Source organism: Gallinula chloropus, assembly GCF_964237585.1.
Source record: "Gallinula chloropus genome assembly, chromosome: 20".
In the NCBI taxonomy this organism is placed as follows: Eukaryota; Metazoa; Chordata; class Aves; order Gruiformes; family Rallidae; genus Gallinula; species Gallinula chloropus.
Window position 1 is genome coordinate 2,440,961 of NC_140105.1, and position 20,680 is coordinate 2,461,640.

Sequence of the window (20,680 nt, forward strand, 5' to 3'; positions counted from 1 at the left end):
TGCTGCAGGTTTGTGTGAGTCAACAAGTATTTTCAAGTGCTTTTACCAAAGCCATTCTACATTCTCCAGGTTGGTTTCACAGGCTGCAGTCTTGTGAAGAACACTTACACTTCTCACAGCTTCCTCACTGCTTCCCTCCACGGTAGCACTGATTCTACTTTTAATTTTAAATTCACAATTAATTAGGTGTGCCATTAAAAATGGTACAGCTAATTAGGTTGATAGGTTGTCATCAACAATAGATTGATAATCCAAAGCAACTATGATGCTCTCCCACTGCAAATCCAACTCTCTCCTGTTGCTGAAGGCTCTGAGCACACACACACAGAGTTTACCATGGTCTAATTGCTGAATAGAAATTGGAATGTGCACATCAGGCCTCCAACTTAGAAGTCCAAGCCACAAATCAGGATTCATGGCAATGGAACAGTTAAATTACCAACTCTACATTCCTTCAGGATGTGAACTGACACCAGATGGTAACTTTCAAGACTTCAGACTTGGTCTGTTTTCTTTCAAGCAGTAGTTCTCCCATGTACAGGCAACGTGAAGCCGCATTGCTGAACTCCTGGAAGTCAAACACCAGCATTCATCATGTACATCACTCTGCACACAGACTTGTCCAAACACACACACCCACCATAAAGCAGCGACAGATAAATCAATAAATACATCTTGCTAGAAGCTATGCCTGTCCTGAAGCCTCTGGCATTTCATCTCAGGCATATTTCACTCAATGTGTCATCACACATTTAACTTGGGATTCAGACTCCTGTAAACTCAATTCAGAGCAGGACAAAGCACTGCCATGAGAAAGCCAGCTTGCCCCTTTAAAAAAGGGAAATAATGAAGGTGTTAGAAGTTTTTAATCCCTTGTGTTAATAACATTAAGAAGCAGCAGCATTAAGAACTGTCTAAAAATGACAGAGGGAGACAAGAGTCATGGCTGAGATGATGAGCACTACAACACAGTGAGAGCGTGGTGTGAGGAGCAGAAAAGCCTTGCCTCTGTGTAAGCCCTGCTCAGCAGTAACAGACACCTCTGAACAGAGATGCATTTGTACAAACAACACTTTCAGCTCAAATCCAAAGAACAGCCCCATATGAGCTACTACATAGAAAATTACCTGTATCCCAGCTGAAAGCAGGGCAGAGGGGAGCTCTGAATGGAGAGAGGAATTACTCAGCATTTGCAAACATTTGCCTTTTTTTCAGGTTTCTGATACAAGACAAAGCGAGTTCAGCCCTCTTCACAGCTGGAGAATTCACATCTTGTGTTCCTTCCTGGAGTACAGACATCTAAACTCCTCCAACTCGTTTTAAAAAGACCCACTAAGCAAACACACAGTGTTCTAGCCCATCAACAGGATAGGAGAGTCTCACCAACACGATCTCAACTATTGCATCCCCATCACTAAAAACAGTCTTATTTAAAATAAAGAGGAGTCAAAGAGGACAGGAAAGAGCTTAGGAGTTACCCTACACAGTGCTGACATTATCAGCCTCAAGTACTAGTAGGAAAATCCAAGCATATAACAACATTAACTACCTTCATACACAGTCATGTAAGAAGTCTGGGCAGAAGCAGAAATTAAATCCTTTAACTTTAAACTGTGTGGTTTAATCTTATTAGACAATGTCTTGCATGCAGGTCTCTTATTTAAAGGATTTCTTAAAAACAAACTTAAAAATGGTGTTAAGTCATCACACTGACAACATACTTTATTCTTAATTCAAGAGGCCACTTTCAGGTACAGACTGAATAGTAAGTATTCTTCACCAAAGAAATCCAGCCACTGTTAAGCCATTTACACTAACAGATAAATATGAAAATTCACAGTAATTTGTATGTCCATAAGTCACTGATGACTAGGATAATCTCAGTGTCTATCACTTCACTATGTGCAACAAGCCTAAAATTTCACCTGCACCTTGAACAGTGATGCTTCTACAGGATTCTGTTTGCCTGAACAAGCCTTGAGACTTGTTTAAAACACAGACAGCAGGGCAATTCCATGGATCACCATCTTAGAGATCAACATGTGAGTTTTTATTAAAGAGATGGGAAAAATCCTATTACAAACAACCCTGTACCTGAGGAAGTGATTAATGCCTACGGGGTGTCTAACAAGTGCTGGTAGAATCAGCCCTTCTGCAGCAGAATCTGCTCAGAGCCTGGGGGACCCAGCTCCCCCCACACGGTTGCTGAGGTCTCCAGAGATGCTGAAGTCAGCTCTTCAGTTGGGGTTGGAGAGTGAATCACAGCAGAAATGCTTCCAGTTCCAAATACATAAACAGCTGAGTACTGAAAAGTGGTCCCTCATACAGCCATCATTCCTGTCTTGGATTGCTTCTACAGAAACCACAGCACACAGATTCTATCACACCTACTGTGTGCTGCATCCGTGCCCCGTGCCCACAAGGGAGGTGTTCCTGGAATTTAGGGTGCCCCAGAGCAGAGTCAGTGCCAGCATCCCAAGTGGGAACACCAAGTGTTTGTGCTACGTCAGGTACAACCTCTTTATCCACTTTTAAATTCAAGCTGGAAGGGAGGTGAGGACTCTGGCTATTTTCCTGCCACATCTGGAAATTGCCAATGTTTATTTATGGATCAGTATCCTAAGGTGTGGACAATGGGAGTCCTGTGTAAACACAAAGCCTTGACTCTACTGTCATGTACATTTATTGTACCAAATGAGTATTTTACACACAATACTAAAATAGTAACAATTTTGTGGGCAACCAGTAAAAGGCCTCCTTAATTTTGGTATAATCCTTCCAGTTCCCGTTCTGTCACTAAAGAAGGCTTAAGGGTATGTTTGTACTACAGCCTTACAGACAGCTTAGAGATAGCCCAGCTATGATTTGAGATCAGCCAGCATGAACAACTGAGTTAGTGCCCACAGAGGACCAGCTTCCCCTCTTCCCCAGCAGTAGGGACACATCCACGTGTCTCAGGAAGCATCACTCTGTGTAACCAACACAACAAAAGCTAACCTGAAAGAGTTTTGCCTTAGATTTCAAAGTCTCAATCCTTACTGAGCCAACAGAAGACATGTTCATTTCTATTTAACAAAATTGAGAACCAAAACTTTGAGGAAACAGGTAATTAAACCATAGAAAACCATCAGGACTTTGTTACCACTTTGGGGACTGTACCTACAAAATGTCACAGAGTTTTGATCTAGAAAAACATTTGGGGTTCAACATTCTACTCTGGATGTAGTTCCCAGTATTGGAGAGAGAAGCAGTGCTGTAGAAATACCACTGTTCTGCCATAACAAATGAACAACTGAGAAAAATCTGAAGCCCCAAAATCAGAATGATCCTTTACTCAGATAAATCAACTTGAATTAAAGTCATTTACTGCTTAACGACCACATCCTGAAGTAGAAGGGGAAAAGGAGATCTACTGAACCTAAAAATGTGTGTTTCCTCTTAAATCTAAACATATCCTTAAACAGGCAAGCAGTGTTTTTCTGAATGAGTTTCCCAAAGCCAGCCTCTTCCAAGGAAGCTTTTGGTTTTGAACTGCAAGTTCATCTATCTCCCTGGTGGCAAAGCCTGGAGAACCCACAGCAAACTCTACATTTCAGATTCTGCATTGAATCTGAAGCAAACTCTTCATTAAGTTAGTTTCAGCTGAACAGATTGTTTTTATTTATCTCCAGAGCCATTGTGCATTAACACTGCATAGGAAAAACAGGCTTTAAATTAGTCAGAAACGTGAAGGGGGCAGTTCCAGCAGTGCTCAGACCTCCTCCTCTCCAGATTCTTCAGGAAAAATTCCTAAATAAAAGCAAATTCAAATCTAACTGGGATTCTGCAGTTGTTTCACTGCAGCTAAAATGAAGCAAAAAAACCCCAACCCATCCCAGCCCAGACAACCAGTTTAATTTGCTGAACAGTCTGACAGAAAACCCCTTTTGTGAGAGGGGTACAGGGCTCTCAGTGCCCGAGCATCCCTTGGGCAGTGCAACCTTGGCATCGCTGAAGGCTGAAGTGACCAAAGTCCACTAAAAAGACCAGAGCCAGAAAAAAAAAAGCATGGAGCAGAGAGGTTCCATCTGTCAGCAGTGTCACTGCAAGCAGGGCTGGTGTATTTGTTGGTTTAGATGACAGCTCTGGTTGATCAGGCTGTCACCATAGCAACTTTCACTAAGAACTCACAATGCACCCAAACGAACTCCGAGCTAAATTAACTTATTGCATGTCACCAGTGAGAAATGACTGTTCAGAGGTAATTTTCTGTACTAATATGTAATAGAGTTAACTCTCTAAATTGAATTAAATTAATTAAATGCCACTCCCAGTAAATCAGATTCTATTACATGAATGTTAAAAGAAATTAAAGATGTTTTAATAAAGATTACTAATAATAACTTAATATTATTACTTCATTTTAATTCAAAAACTCTGCTCAGTTTATTTTAGACACATGTCTTCCCTTTCCTAGGAAGGAATACCTAATTACTCCACATACATTACACACTTATTTCATAGTGGTGTGCTTACACTTATCCAAAGGAAGTTACACAGACATGTTAAGGGCTGTTCAGCTGTGACATACAGCTTGGTTTAGTGTGTGACACCTTAAAGACTTCCCTTCCTCCTTCTGGTAAATCCCTACATCTTCAATGATTGTGTCCAGTTTCCAAAGGGGTTTATTTTTGCTTTTTGCAGGGGAAAACCACCCCCTTTTTTCAACAGGTCCAAGTAGAAAGAAAGGAGAATACTGTGCCTGTGTAGGCAGGCTGTGAAAGTAACAGCTCTCCAACGGCTCTACAGATCTACTTCATTTATTATTAACTTCACTTTTTAAAGTAGTTTATTGCACATTAGAGTAGGACAGCCGACTGGGTGGCAAATCCAAGATGCCCCCAGTTCTCTGTGTAAATAAAGGGCACGTTATAATTGCCAACTGATGGTATTAATGCCATCCCAATGACCCCGACTTTCGCTTCAACTATATTACAAGACCCACCAAGATACTTCAGGCAAACAGGGGCCCTACCTAACATCAATCATCTCTCAGCATCACAGACCACCTTACCACTGAACTTTTGCAAGAGATTCTGTTTATGTGAGAGGTGGCAGCTGCTGACAGCAGGGGGAGCACACGGTGTTCTCCTCTCTGCCACTGGCCGCGCTGACATCACCCCAGCAGCTGATGGCAATGACATCACCCCCAGCAGCAGGTTCGGTTCAAGTTCTGTTAAACACCCATAGGAAAGCCAATACTTTCATTAAACAAATACAGTAACTAAGTGTAAACAACCTTTTCTGAATGTCAATTGGAAAACAGGCGTGAAGGCAAAGGGAAAAGCAAGGGGGCACTGACACAGCGACAACACAACACGTGGAACAAGCTATGCTTTACATGCTGGCTGCATTCCAGGGATCAGTAAAACAGGATTATGGATTAAAGTGTTCATTTTTATTATGTATCTATGTTGCTATCCACAAATTTTAAGTCAGAATTCAGATTTTTTCCTTTAATTCTTCGTAGCCACAAAGCAGCATCAAATTAAAATTTCTTCATGTTCAAAATGTATTTTAGCTTTCAAGGACCAACCTGGAGAAATACTCTACGTGCCCATGGATGTGACTCAGTTATCCTAATACTGCATCTGAGGGGATGCTGTACACCATCAAGAGACAGCGAGACCAGGGACAGAACCTGAGGGAACAGCATGAAGCTGCCCCAGAGGAGGTTTAGGTTGGATGTCAGGAAGAGGTTCTGTATTGAGAGAGGGGTTGGGCACTGGCACAGGCTCTCCAGGGAAGGGGTCATAGCACCGAGCTGGGCTGAGGGCAAGAAACGTCTGAATGAGGTGCTCAGTGCCCTGCTCTGACTTGGCTGGGTCTTGTGGAGCCAGGAGTTGGACTCTATGGTCCTTATGGGTCCCTTCCAGCTCAGCAGATTCTGTGATTCTCTGAGAATGCCTTAACTAATATATAAGTAACTCCACACTATCAATTCAGGATCCTAAAGAATTAGAGAAGGGGTCTTCTGAAATCTAGGAGTTTCTCAAAGCAAGCTGAGTTTAGGGCCATGTAACTGCCCAAGAAGAATCAGCAGCAGCACTGCTATGAAACAGCCTGGAGCTGCACAATGGAGCAAGCCTGAAAGGCATAAAAAATAAGCCTTAGATGTAACTATAACCTTACTACTGGTCTTTACATGTTACAGAGGTTATCTCAAAGGTTACTTAATAAACCTCCAGTTACAGACTGTATTTAAAAAGTAATTTTGGACTAGCTGGAAGCACTTCCAAAGAGGAGAAACAAAGCCTTACGACTGAATGGGCTCCTCAGTAAAATGAAGAGACACAAAAAGGCCCCTGAAGAGGAGAGGAAAGCCCTGCCCTCCACTAACCGGGCACATCAGCCAAGAAAGAACAGGCTTAACTTACAAAAAAGACAGTTCAGGCTGAGCATGAAGAAAACTTTCCCACAAAAATGAAAATGTCTTCAAAGAAGATCTATTGGGCCTGTCTGACTGGGGAGATGGAGAAGACATCCCTTCTTCCTCACGTAAAGGGATATATCTGGTCCGACGATTCTATGACTTCATTGTGGCATTTGACTTTTTAATGGACCTGTCAGTTCTGGAGCTTCAAAAGAAAAGTTCACCAGAGCCTGTATGGCTTTAGGAAGGTGAAAGGTTCAGCTCCATAAAGACTGCTGGAAAGAGAGACAGCAGAAGCAAGCCAAATCAGAGATTATGTCAGAAATGTTAAGAGCGTTCTGAAAACAGGACAGATCTTCAGGAAACTCTAAGCCAGAGAACTACATCTGTTAACATGGGAAGAGGCAATCAAAGAGCCTGAACCACGCTCCCCTTGGGCGAACAGTAATAACAGTTGCTGACGTGCTTGGGGCAGCTGAGGAGCGTCCAAGGCATTTAATGGTGCTACTAAGCACAGGTCCCAAAAGGCTGCTTAGTATGAGCCCCTGCTACCACACCACAAAGCCAGGGCAGGATGCTTGAAAAGAAAATCACCTCTCACAGCGATCTGGGACCTACAATCAACCTCGTGAGTAACCAGCTCTTAGGATGCTAATGCACACTACGCTGCCTGAACCAGTTCAGGAATAACCTGAATGATGGGATGCAGGATGCAAACCGGACCAGAATGCTTCAGAACGTTTACTGGAGTGTGAGCTGGTTACACAGACATTTTAAGCAGTCCTGTAGGATTTGTAAAGTATGAGCTACCACCTTTAACAACTCAGGAAAAGCATTAAGATAATCTGGCAAAACACAGGGAAGTTAAGAGACTGCCTAGGTTCTCAGAGTAGAGGAATGTCAACACCAGGATGCCTACAGAACACAAAGTCCCTCAGGCCAAAGGCTTCACACACAGTATAAAAGAATCAAAACACGTTTTCATTTCCTTCATTTTCCCAAGATAACCCTCTTCAGCATTTGTACAGTAACTACCCCAAGCGTGTATCAATGTTACAGTTCAAAGGTGGATTCATCTTCCCAAGGAAGGGACCAAACAATAAAATACTGGCATATGTCTCAAAATACTAACTACTGATCTGACCTAATGCATTTTCTGATTAATCTCTCCTCAGGCTGACTTTGCAGAACTTACAGATATTGTATTTATATGCTGTAAAAGCTCCTCCAGGTAGTAAGATGATTAGTAACGGTCAGCACACAGCAGGTAAACCAGAGCTGATGGGTTTTCATGGAGAAGGTATCACAGCACCCAGCTTCCCACAAAAGAATGATCTAAGTGAGACAGTCCTCAAGACAGACCAGAAGCCTCCTTAACGATGTGTGTCATTAAAGGAAGGGTACAGGCAAATGAGTTGAGAAAGTAAAGGGAGGCCCACACTGATAAATTAGATGAGCTGTGCTATAAAGCCACTTGCAATAAAACCAGTCTCAGGCTCTGCTGGGTGGGTAAGAAAGGTGGGAGCTGCAGGGTGGGTGTTCCCTGTTGTTATGATCAGCACACAGAGCAGAGCGGTGGCATGCTCAAACAGCAAAAAGCACCTGGCCTCTGGTGCTGGGGTATGTACTCTCTGATGGGCAGCAAGCATCAGACAACGTTTTAATTGAGAAATAGTTATTTGCTAAGCAGACTGATGGAAGAATGGAATAACCAGTGCTGCCTGATCTGCTGTGAGGCCAGCGAGTGTTGGGGGTTAGACCACCTCACATATGTGACATGCCTGAGCTCCCCGCGCTCGGCGATGCCCATTACTGAACACGCAGCCCATTGCTGAGTATGAAAGCACACACTGTGGGCAGATAAACAACCATAAACCAGCATGCAGCTTGATCATAACTACCACTATTATCATCGTGTAGCTCTGTTAGAATTTATATTCTAGAATATACAGTTGTCAACAACTGTATTGGCAGTTGTTTTTGTTTTTCAGAAAGCAAGCCAGGGATTTCTCTGAGACACATTACCACCAAGGGGCATCCTGACAATTAGGTCTAGATGAGAAAAGCCAAACTGGTGTTATCTAATTTGTTCTCATTCTCTCCTCACAGAGTACTCTTGCAGAGATAATGTCCCAGGCTTGAAATTTATTCGACAACAGAAAGAGAAATCTGTTGAAAGAATGGACTGCCTGCAAACAGGGTATCAATCCTTGCAACACTTAGAGCATTTTAAAAATCCTTTCCATCAACTGGGGCTAGTGTTTGAAAGCTCCCATGTTTCACCTGGTTTTAGAACTAAATATATACAGGTCAGGCTGTTGCCACCCTCAATCTGATAAGGCCAGATCATTTCCTAATTGAGTAAATTGAGAAAAGGCAAACCAGATGGAAGACATCATGGCATGATGGCAAGTGACAACAGATTGTCACTATGGAGAATAAAAACTACTACCTCTGGGGAGCACTAAGAATACCAAACACCTCTGACTTGAGCTCTTACCTACTCTCCTAGTCCCAGTCTGCAAGCCTTACAAGACCACCAGTGAACAGGATTGTAGGTGCTTACTTGAGTGGTAAGAGGAAGAAGCAACTCTAGGCAAAGATGCTGAGGTGCTCTGCATCAATCTGGGGGCAGCTGTCCTGCAAATCCAGCTCTGGACAGGAGCACATTAGGAAGAATGTACCTCATGGTTTCCTTTTCATTTCCAAATAACACAGGAGTTTTGTGGTTTTCTTTCAGAGACAAATGTTTTTGCCAAAACCTTGTACTAATTATTTTAGTGGTTCATAGTCTGAAAGTAGTGTTTATGTGAAAGTTAAAAGAGCTTTATAAGAGCTACAGAAGATTTAAACCTTCAGAACTGACAATCCTTGGGTGCAGGGCCTTGACAAATCCTCTTTCTTGCAAAAAGACACCAAGGATTGTTGTTCAGCTTGAAGAACAGAAGGCTCCAGGGAGACTCTGCAGCACTTTCCAGTACCTAAAGGGACCTAGATGAAAGCTGGAGGAGGGCTGGTTCCAAGGGCATGCAGTGACAGTACAAGGGGGAACAGCCTCCAGCTGAAGGAGGGGAGACTTAGATTAGACATTAGGCAGAAATCCTTCCCAGGGATGGGGGAGGCCCTGGCACAGGGTACCCAGGGAGCTGGGGCTGCCCCTGTATCCCTGGCAGGGTTCAAGGCCGGGTTGGATGGGGCTTTGGATACCCTGGGCTGGTGGGGGGTGTCCCTGCCCACGGCAAGGGGGTGGTGCTGGGTGGCTGTGAGGTTCCTTCCCACCCAAACCAGTCTAGGATCCTAGGAATTCTTAATTCCATGACTAATCTCTAGTTGGACACCTTTGACCAGCAAAGCAGCCAGACCACCACAGAAAGCACTCACAAGGCCTAATACAGCTTGTATCTTAGTAGAGATTATCCATACACTTGTTCCCTTCATTCTCCTCCAGAGGGGCAATGCTGATACCCACAGCAGTGCTTACACTGGTAAGAGCAAAAAGCATGTATTAAATAGCACTAAACACTACAGCCACCAGAAACTGAGGGTGGCTTCTCCCAGCCACCCCCCCTGAAACAATAAGCAGGAAACCAATGTTTTTTCTGTACTAGTTAACTCTTAAGACTCCCAGAATCTTAGTCTCCTTGAATATGCAAATTCCACCTCCTGTCTGTGCTAATCTCTTTGTGTTTTCTACTCCTTTTCACCCAGTACTGTGGCAGAGACTCCAGGAATTATCTTCTATTCTTTGCAGATTGTAAAATCGTAATTACTTCTCTATCACAGAAGTGGTATCTCAGCTCTAAGAACAAATTCATGTTTGTTTAAAGATACTTCTATTAGCAAAATGCTGTGATAACGTTTATCAAAAAGAAAACAGTTTTGTGTTATAAAGCTTTAACACGTGGCAATAGGTTATCAAGCGGCTGCATATTAAGATCTAATTGCAGAACTTATTACAGGGCTCCCCCCCTCCCCTGCAAGGATGATTTATGGCCCGTTTTGTCACTACAATGTTCAGCAGTTCAGTACAAACACAGCACTTAACTAACAAGATGGCAGAGGCAGATATTCAAGCATAAGCTATAAATACCCAAATGAGTCAGAGGTTGTAAGTCTGTTGTAAATCATACCTGATTTGTAGGCTGGGATGCATTTCCTAATCTTATGTAAAAACCTCTGCTGGTTCCTATGACACCACCAGACAAACTATATAAACTCAGAACTTTCTTTTAAGACTCAGTGCTACACAGTCATCATTCTAATTAAAATATTGATGAGATTCTCCAGAAAGTTTAGTCTTCCTTACTATGAAACCACCATGAAACATCAGCAACCTCTACCACAGGCAGAAAGCACACATTATCAGGGTGCTTAAAGCCACATCTCTCCATGAGCAGAACCCAGTGTAGGCTACAGGAAGGTAATTAACACCCTAACGAGTACAAGCAGAAAATAAAAGTAAAGAATCGATTTAAAACTATACAACAAGGTATATGTCTGATTTGGAAATGAAAATACTTGGCTCTGAAGAATCATATGCCACTACTTCTGCCATCCAAATAGAAGTGACAGAGCAGGGGATGGGATCTCAGATCTTTTGTTCCACTCTAAATCCCATTTACAATACAGTTGACCATGTTCCTCCAGGTCTAACATACAGTACTGCTTGTAGCATAAAAATGCTGTGGAAATGTTTTAAAAACTTCAAGTATGCAAACATCTGTGACACCACAAATGGTGATCAAGCAATGACACACTGTTAAAGGCTTTCTGTTCTTTCAAGTCCCCCAAAATAAACACACTGAAGTGTCTGCCTTGGTAGAATAATCTCTCAGGCTGCAGACAACTTCCCTGACTCTGCAAGTTGCATATTAAAGCCATTACAGAGAGAAGAGTCCCAGGACAGATGCACGGACAGCCTGGGGGAGAAGGAAGCTCCAGAAACAGACCACAAGCAGAAGGGAATGATGCTCAGAGCTCAGGATCCACTGCATCACTTGAGCACAGGACAGGCAGTGCTGGACAGGCTGCTGAATCCCAGGATTATGACAGCTATTACAGTTTGCCCAATCCCACTTCATCCCACAAGCAGTGAGCTGAAGTTCCTGTTTTCCCCTTGGAAAGCCCACACTCTCTGGTCCCACCCCATGAAGATGCTAAAGACAATTATCACGAAATTCAAAGACCCAGAGACTGACCATCTCTGCTTTAGACTAAAGGGGAAGCAGCCTTTTCCAGGCTAACATTTCTAATCAACTACTGACCAAAAGATTTTCTATTTTAGACTAAAAATGGTACATACTTAACTCTTTACTTCAATGTCTGCAGATTTAATGCTTACCTTCACTGCAGATAATGCTGGAGAACCAGAAAGGTTTGCCTTTTAATTACTGTGACAGACACTTGAGTAACAAACCACTTAAAACTATTTTACACCAGCACTTTAACTTTGTTTTAGACAAAGAGCATTGAAAGCAGCTGGGATGGGAGCAAAGCAGTCTAGGGAGTGATCCCCTGTGTGCTGACTAAACCCCCAGCAATATGGCTAGAAAAAAAAGCAGGTGGCAAAATGCATTGGCCTCATAGTATTTATTACAAGCACAGCTCTCTCAGAAGTCCCCTGTAGTTATTAACTAACAGCCATTTACCATAGTAGTGACTATTTACTATACAGTAAAGAACTCTTACTGGTAGTTATGGCAGTGTTTTCATTACAACAGCCTTTATACACAAAGTTTCTTTATCAAGTGCATACAAACTGGCAAGAGTTTACACATTTAAAATAAACACTAATAAGCTGTGCTCAATAGTCCCACTCTCAAAAAAAAAAATCACCATAAAAGAACAGTAATGTGGAAGTACAATGCACAGCAAGCAATAAAAACATGTTCATTTCCCACCTCATCTAATTCTGCAGCACTCCTCCTCCTCTCCAGCTGAACAGGAAGACTACTTTCATTTGTTTTCAAGTAATTGAGAAACATTTCAGCTACTTAAGGGCTCTTTGAATCTTTCTTTCTTTTCCCTTTCACACGTTCCCTACAATTGTTGCCAAGGGGTATTTATAAAAGACTCAGCCTAACAAACATATTCTGCCAAACAACCTTGCAGGGGAAAAAAAAAAAAAGCCAAAGGAAAACAAACCCCCAAAAACCACAAAACCAGAAACTGAAGATGCTGCTCTGCAGAGGGACTTAGAGCTGGATCCCTGCTTAAAACAGAAAGCAATCATTTGTTTAAATAGACACAAGAGCTTCCTACAGGAGCACTTCCCACCCCTGCACCAGTAACTCCAGCAGCAGCCACAGACCTTTCCTCTGTTGGTGGAAATGCATGTTTATTTTGGAAAGGTTTTGTGCTCCAGAACACAAATGGAAACACTCAGCTCTGTCTGAGGCCTCAGAGCAATATTTAACTGACAACCAGCCACACACACACCCCCCCACAGGAAACCTCTTTCCTCCCCATGAGTTTCTCTTTCCTGAGGCCTCACCAGCCCTCGAACTGCAGCTCCCACAGAGCTCACCAGTCACCCAGGGCAGCATCTCCTCACTCCCCACCGTGCCAGCCAAACGACTGAAAGTCTTCATTAATAACATTCAGCAGCACCTTGATGCCAGTGTAAGTTTCTAGTACAGAGTAAGCCAAGGGCTAAGTACTGCTTATCAGCTCCCACCACTTGTCCCATCCTAGTTACTTCAAGAAAGTGCCTTCACCTTCAGAATTCCAGCTGAGAGCCAGCAAACACTGTAAACACACTGGCTCCAGTCAGCCAGGAACCAGAAACTGAAAACTCATCCCATATCCCATCTCCAGTTGTCTAATTTCCTTCTCTCCCATGCCCCAAATGGTGTAGGCATCCATCTCTCATTTCTACAGCCACCCAGCTGCACAACTGAATGACACACACAGAAAATCAAGGAACTACACAAGCAACTACATAAAGTCACAAGGATCTTACCTACCACAATAGGATATAGCAACATCCTGCAAAAGATTCTGTTCCAGCCTGGTTTTCATCTTCCATTTAATGCATCCCCTCCACTGGAATGCAGTACCTGCTGCAGTCAATTCACCCTGGTTTAGTGTGTCATCCTGTCTTTACAAGAAACTGAATTGCTGTGTCCCAGATATGAAGGAAATTAACTGAATTCAACAATAATCACTGTGATGCCCTTTAGGTTTCGTAGCATTTGTCACTCAATGTATCAAAATAAACTACTTGGTGCAATACTGCAGTGAAGTTTACAGTCAGCTTTGAATAGTCTATGAAAAATGTTCAGCTAATTAATGTAAAATTAGTATTTTCTATATTTTAAGAAATTCTGGGCAACTATCATAAGCTTCTGTATATCCCCCCTGAAGAGAAATGTAAGAGAACAGTACCATGAAGTGGAAATTAAACATTCCCACAGACAACCTTAAAAGCAGCTAGCACTTGCCTGCCAAAGGAAATGAAAAGGGTTATCCACAGGACTAAGTAAATGCTACCCCCAGCACTGAACAGGGACAGGAGAGAGTTGATTTCTCCAAAGGCCAATGAAGCCTAACTCCAAAAAGGTGTGTTACAGATAGATGGGCCAATAAAAGCTACAACTGCTTCATCGTTAACACAAGTACCTTCACTTAGTGCTGTCTTCTCCCTGATTCATGTTTTATCACAGTAGTAGCACAGGATGTTGAAATACAAAGATAATGGACAAAAGCAAACAAACCAACCAAAAACATCAACTGAATGGAGGAAAGCAGTCCCTGCATTGAAAGAAAGGAGCTCACATGTACCTGAAAAACTGGAGTTACTAGCAGGCTACTTTGAAAAACTTAAACTTGACATTTTCAAGCAATTAAACCCAAAGCTGCCTCTAAAGAGAGAAATAGTGATACCCCACAGAGGAGAGGAGAAGGCACCATGCTTCAATATTAACAGAAATGAAGAGCCACTGTGGTATCATGTGAAAATGAAGTTAGTTACTTTGACAGCAAAAACATCTGCCACTGAACTATGATATTAAAAAGTCATTATAATACATTATAGAACAGTGAAAGCTTTTCACCCAGAAATGAGCTGATACAGAGAACAAAACGTGTAATACTGTGGAAACAGGAATATTGCATTTAGAGAGAAATCACTCTGATACATCTTAATTCCAAATTTTTCCCAGGGCTTAGCTATTTCTGCTACCTCCTTCTCCAGAAAGCAAAACCCACTGTTACAAACTACATGAGATCTTGCAGAGCAGATGCAAGAGATCACATTTTCTGATTTCACACTTTCCACATAAGGAAAATCTGGAAATAAAAGCTCAGAGCTTCAATATATTACTTGCTATGATTTCTTCAACATAGTTACGACTTTTTTTCCCCCCTGAATTCAGCATTACTGAAGCAATACTTAATTTCTGCTGTATGAATACATAAAAAGTGTTTGAAGCATAAGTTGTTTTGTCAACCCCATATGTTAGGTTTGGCTCTTCTCTGATTCTCAGTCTTTGGGAATCTGGGAAGCTCTCCTTGCCTGTCTGTCACCTAATTACCCAGCAATAAATAACAGTGCATATTAACTGGAACTGAACTGTTCTGCAGCCCTGAGTTCTGTGTGGGGCTGTGAAAATCAAAGGACAGACTAGATTAAAAAAACAAACCTGTAAGCCAACAGTTGTAGAAGAGATGTGTTACCCTCAATTCTCTTCCTCACCTTTTTTAAGGCCACAGCTTCACTACCATTTCTCCCCCCAGGGCACACCTAAACCTTCAGCCCCTCAAAAAGAGGAATGCCTGGCTTATCTCTGCTACTGCCTGGACCATTCTGCAAACCCATTCACTTACCAAGCAGAAAAAATAAAAGGTGGTGGTGGCTGTGGGGGAAACAGCTTTCCTAGCTTCAATGAATTGAGTTTACTGCACCATACATGCACAGGAAGAGATCTACCCTTTTTGGTGGCAATTAGTTGTCTTTGAACTTGATATACAACTAAGAACAACCAAACAGGAAACCAGCTCTGCCTCAGCATTAGACAAAGCAGATGACATACTTTGTGTTGTTTCACAGCAATTTGATCTATATGTTCTACAATACCCAGCAAAGTAAGAAAGGAAAAAGCTTGTGCTGAGAACCCCAACATACAGTCAGCTCCTCCAAAGCTTTGAGAACAGACCTACCCCTAGTAAGATAAACTCTCCTGAGTTAAAAACACATATAAAAAGTACAAGCATGTTTTTTTTTTTAACAGACTTCTAAAAAGATTCAAACAGTTCACAAGTATAAACAGGAAATTACCTTTGGTTTTTTGTTCAGCAGCCTGAAAGAAGAAAAGAACAAAACAAAATCAACTATCCAAATATGTCAATATTCAACATGATACCTAGTAATTCTAAGGCTGCAGGCCTAACTTTGTGCAGAAACCACTTACACAAGTGAGGTGTTAGTCCCAATTAAGGACTGGAGAACACTGGTTTATTTCCATGTATTAGGAATATAAGAATAGCTACCCTTGTCTGACCAAAGCCAGCAGCAGATACCAAAGACAGCCCAACGCATGGCAAGCAGTATGACAGCATCCCCATCATCCCACCCAGCCTATGGTCATTTAAGGCTTCCTGAACTGCACAACACATTTACAAACCTCTGAACGCTGGAAAGAATTAATTAGCTTCCATGAATCCCTCCAGTATCCCTTTGGATCCATACATTCTATTAGCTTACACAGAATAACTGTGCATTTTGTGAACACACAGCTTTTTTTTCCATCTGTTTGGAATCTACCCACTTTTTTATTAATGTCTAATTTCTAATAGTGGAAGAGACAGTGATCAATCCCCATGCACATCCCAAGGGCCACTGGACATTGGAACTGTGCAATCCAGAGAAGAGCAGGGGAATGCAGACCACAGTCAATGGGCAGTGGTCTCAGAAGGCAGTCACTTCAGTCCCAGTTGAGACTAATCCCCTTAACTTTGCGCTGACATTGATGAGGAGTGTTCACATGAGGCAGGCAGTGGGAGCAGTAACTTCACATCAGGGGCTGGTGAGCAGCTTGGGGAGTGCTAATGAACTGTCACAACTGCTCCTGCAGAGATTTTCTGACCGCAGCCTCACTCAAAGTCACCAGAGCCGCTCAGTTGCGTCAGAGCTACTCAGAAGTAACGGCTGCAGGATGAGTATCTCTACACGTAAAGTGACTGTGTAATTCCAAACAGTAACATGAACTAACCTTTTTCTGAGCACCTTCCTTCTTTTTCTTTTCTTCCTGCTTTTTCTTTTTCTTTTCTTCCATCAAATGTTCCTCTTCTTGTGTTTCTTGTTCTTTCTCCCTGATAAGAATAAAGGTTGGGAAGAGCTTTTCAATAAGGGAGGTTTATCTAGGAAGGTAAATAATCCATCCTCACATTGCTGATTTTATACATTACATTTTAAAAAGGCTGCTTTTAATGCTGTAATAAAAGCATTTCAGAATATTCTTCCAAAATTGAAAACAATAACAAATATAATAGCAGACAATGAAAATACAGAAAGAATAGATGTTACTTGGAAGCCTCTTTCCACCATCACTCCAAAATGCTACTTAATACTAGCACATTCCATGGCAAGAAAGTTTAAGACTGAAATAAAACCAACCAACAAGCCTCAGGTAATTAGTGCAGGTTCTGCTGGCTTTCAACAGCCAGGAATCCCCATGAGCAAATATGTTAGTTCTGCTTTTGAAAAGAACCAGCTTTTCTTTTGCTCAAGCACACAGTCTAATTTCTGATGTGCATCCATTTTGTTCTGAAGGAGCTGTAAACCAAGGCCCAGATGAATTCAAGCAATTGTATTTTGCACTCATCCTATAAATTCCAGCTGTATAACACTAGACTGTTCCAGCAGCATCTTGGTTAACATTTAACCTAAGTTGTGCCAAATGAAGATGATCTATCTGAACCCTTACCATCTATGCTTTCTTTGTCCATCACTGTAATAAATGGTTATAACAAAAAACCTCCCCAACACCCTTCCACATAAATACCAATGCAAATAATTCATTTACTTCTCTATAACTATTTTATCTTCCTTGACAGCTCTTTAGGTCTTGATCATTTATCATCCTTAGAGATCTTCTGAGAATACTCCATTTCTGAAAGGCTGAAACCATTACTATTATTATTATTAGATTTGATGTCTTCCAATTATTCACTGAGATCACTTTTAGCCTAACTTACTGCTTTACATGTAGGTTTGGTTAGATATCTCATTGTCAAAAGAAGTGTTTTTAGTTACAACACTTTGCTCAATCATTTTACTGCAATAGCTGGGGGGGGCTCTACATAAAAGGTACAGGTAACACATACTATTCACATTTGGCACATTTTTAAACATTCATAAGAAATTTGGGGTTTATCTGTTTATTTGGCTTTTAATATGTATGCACATTCTTAGATAGTTTCTCCTTTTATATAAAAAGGAATATTGTCAAATTTTTTTGAGTTTTTAGCCATCAAAGGGTGCTCTGGTTGTTGCCTGGAAGTACTGGGCTTGGTCACTACAGGTACTTTAATGCACGCTGCAGGATCTCACCCAAAAGCTGTTCCCCTTTCCCTGTGCTACCCAAACCAACAAACATCACAGTAGTAATTAAGGGGTCTCATCAGAGATGTTAGTGTCCTTATAGACACACAACTTCTTTACTTAAGTGGCATATGGCAAGACCCAGAGTCTGGACTAGCAGATGGAGGTCAGGCACATCTGGAAAAGCCTGGTGCACAACTGGAGGCCAGGACACATGAAGTGGCATTAGGTATCTGTATTTTAAGTAATCAAGTAACTTTCTGTCACAACCAAAACCACATCACCTGCAGGACTGCTCGACTTCACACCAATTTCCAATGGTCACACAGAATCAGAATCACCAGGTTGGAAAAGACCTTGAAGATCATCCAGTCCAACCGTCCCTGTCCTGTGCTAAACCAGACCCCTGAGCACCTCATCTCCCCTCTGTTAAACACACCCAGGGTTGGGGACTCAACCTCCTCCCTGGGCAACCTGGGTCACAGCCCCACAACTCCTTCAGTAAAAGGTTTTCCCCTAACACCTTTCAGTTGCTTGTACTGTAAATCCATTGGAGAAACATTTGCTCAGAAGAGTTGGGGATGGGTATTTGTGTCACATACTTAACTCTGCACTTCAGAAAAGGGTACTTAAAATGGTAGTTTTGAACAGATGGCTTTTTGCAACGTCCTAGAACAAGGACTTATATTACCAAAAGAAACAGAGCTGAAACCATAACAGATTCCACTTTATTCCTGTTAACTCCAGAGAAGAACAAAAGTCCCCAGGATTTCAGTACCTACAAAGTAACAACATTCAGTCCCTTCATTTTCCATGCTCTGTAAACTCAAGTCACATCAGACTCTATAAAGCCCATGTCTTGAACTGACCTCTCCCAAAGCACCAGACTACTGCCAAGGGAAGCTCCAGCCTTTCTTGTTCTTTAAAGCAGGTGAATGAAACCAGTCAGTGTGAAACGAGAACCCTTCTGGCTTCCTCTTGCTAGTACTTAAGAAAAACCACGACATTACAGCAATACCAGAACACCACAATTACACTTAAATGCCTTTTAATGGGGTAGTATTTAAAAAAACCCCAACAAAACCAGAAGAAACCCAGCAACAAAAAGAACCCCACACACACCACCACCAGCCTCAATCTGCAGTTTATTTAAGCTACACTAAGTACACACATCCCAACTTCCTTGTTAGGGCTGGTTTTTAAATGTCTTGTTCTCTTCATTACTGCCAAAGTCTCATTACTTAGACCAGACTCCACTATGAACTTCTATCTCCATCCTTTCTGCCTCTAAAGGTAATTCTGTTTTCCTATTTCCCAAGAGCTGTTAATGTTATTCCCTCCCTTCTGCAGGTAATACACCATGTCAGAGGATTTTCCAAATCAAAGAAGAGCAAACATTTTGCTCCATTAAAAATACAATGTATTTTATTACCATATTATCATATCAATTACAATATAAGAGGTAGAAGTGCCACTCCTAGAGGAAACCTGTTTTTTATTTCATTTCTGAGATTAAAATAGCCTCAGATTAACTCAGAAAATGATACTATAATTTTTAATGGAGTTCAATCTTCAAAGCTGATTTACATAATGACACTTCTGAATACATGTGTGTTAAATATGCTTAAAATAGAAATAAAGCTCCAATTGGCCTCTCAGATAGCAACTCTTGCTGTCACTTCTAGGCAGAAATTAGTCATCTAAGAGCAAAACAAAAGGAACATAATAAAAACATTGTTATATAAAGTTTGATTACATTGTCAAAAGCAAGTATTGCAGTTTTACTTCCTGGGCAACAATTTAACCTTTAGTACAGGAAAATTGCTAAAAAAAAGTTAAATCTCAGGATTTAAACCAGAAGTGTCTTAGAACATACTTGTAGGAGTTTGTCATTTTCATATACATGGATCTGATAAATCAAAGTCGTGGGGGATTTGTAGCAGTGGAGAGTTCTGCTCATGGCATTGAGTGTTGCTTTTGGAGACTGCAGTTCGCTCATCAAATCCAGACTTAAATCAAGGTTATCTTTGAAGGATGCATGCTCAGGAGCTGTCTGTGAAAAGGAAATGAAGATGGAATGCAGGGCCTGGTCAGAACGACTTAAGAACCATGGCCATGTTCTGTCAATGCCCATTGCAGAATGGTTTATTAAACCCTGGAGAAAATAATCGAGGTTGGGTTTATTTTTTAAGGTGGGAACTTCATATTTCTAGCTGGTATCAAACATCAGATTGCTTCCACATCTGAAGGCACAGCTGGTATTTTGAATCAGCACTGATGTGACATTCTAACAGGGTATTACAATATGCCTTTTGGGAGTATCATGTTCTTAACCAAGCTCCTTGTCACTACATGCAATGTTGGTACCCACACAGTGGTTTGTGGTTCAGAAGTCCCTGCAGTAGCACAGGACTGAACAGAGACTGTCTCTCTTGACCCTCACTATGACACAGCTCCAAACCTGGATGCCTAATGAAGTTTGTTTGCATGTATTTAAGAAGCTGAAGGTTTATTTATTTACATAGGAAAACTGCCTGCAATAGCATTCTTCATCTTGGTCTACAGATGTCTTTGCCTGGTTTAGCCCAATGAGACAGTAGCTCCCCCCACTTCAGTTCTGGAATTCCTCTTGCACCTTAAATTCACATCCTGCTTTGTGCCAGAAGCCTCCCTGGTAGCTGTTAGAGTTGCTGTTACTGATAGAAATCCTACAAATTGCATCCAAT

General features: G+C 41.7%; 1 protein-coding gene across 1 annotated transcript in view; it reads right to left on the bottom strand.

Moving 5' to 3' along the window:
* TNRC6C (trinucleotide repeat containing adaptor 6C) overlaps window positions 1–20,680 on the bottom strand; it is a 97,246-nt gene that overhangs the window by 61,057 nt on the left and 15,509 nt on the right. The window contains exons 2-3 of the mRNA XM_084273534.1: window positions 16,624–16,723; window positions 15,690–15,711 (exon numbers count right to left, since the gene is read on the bottom strand). Of these exons, the coding sequence (XP_084129660.1) occupies window positions 15,690–15,711; window positions 16,624–16,686 (85 nt within the window). The 5' untranslated portion in view covers window positions 16,687–16,723. The remainder of the gene's footprint in view (window positions 1–15,689; window positions 15,712–16,623; window positions 16,724–20,680) is intronic.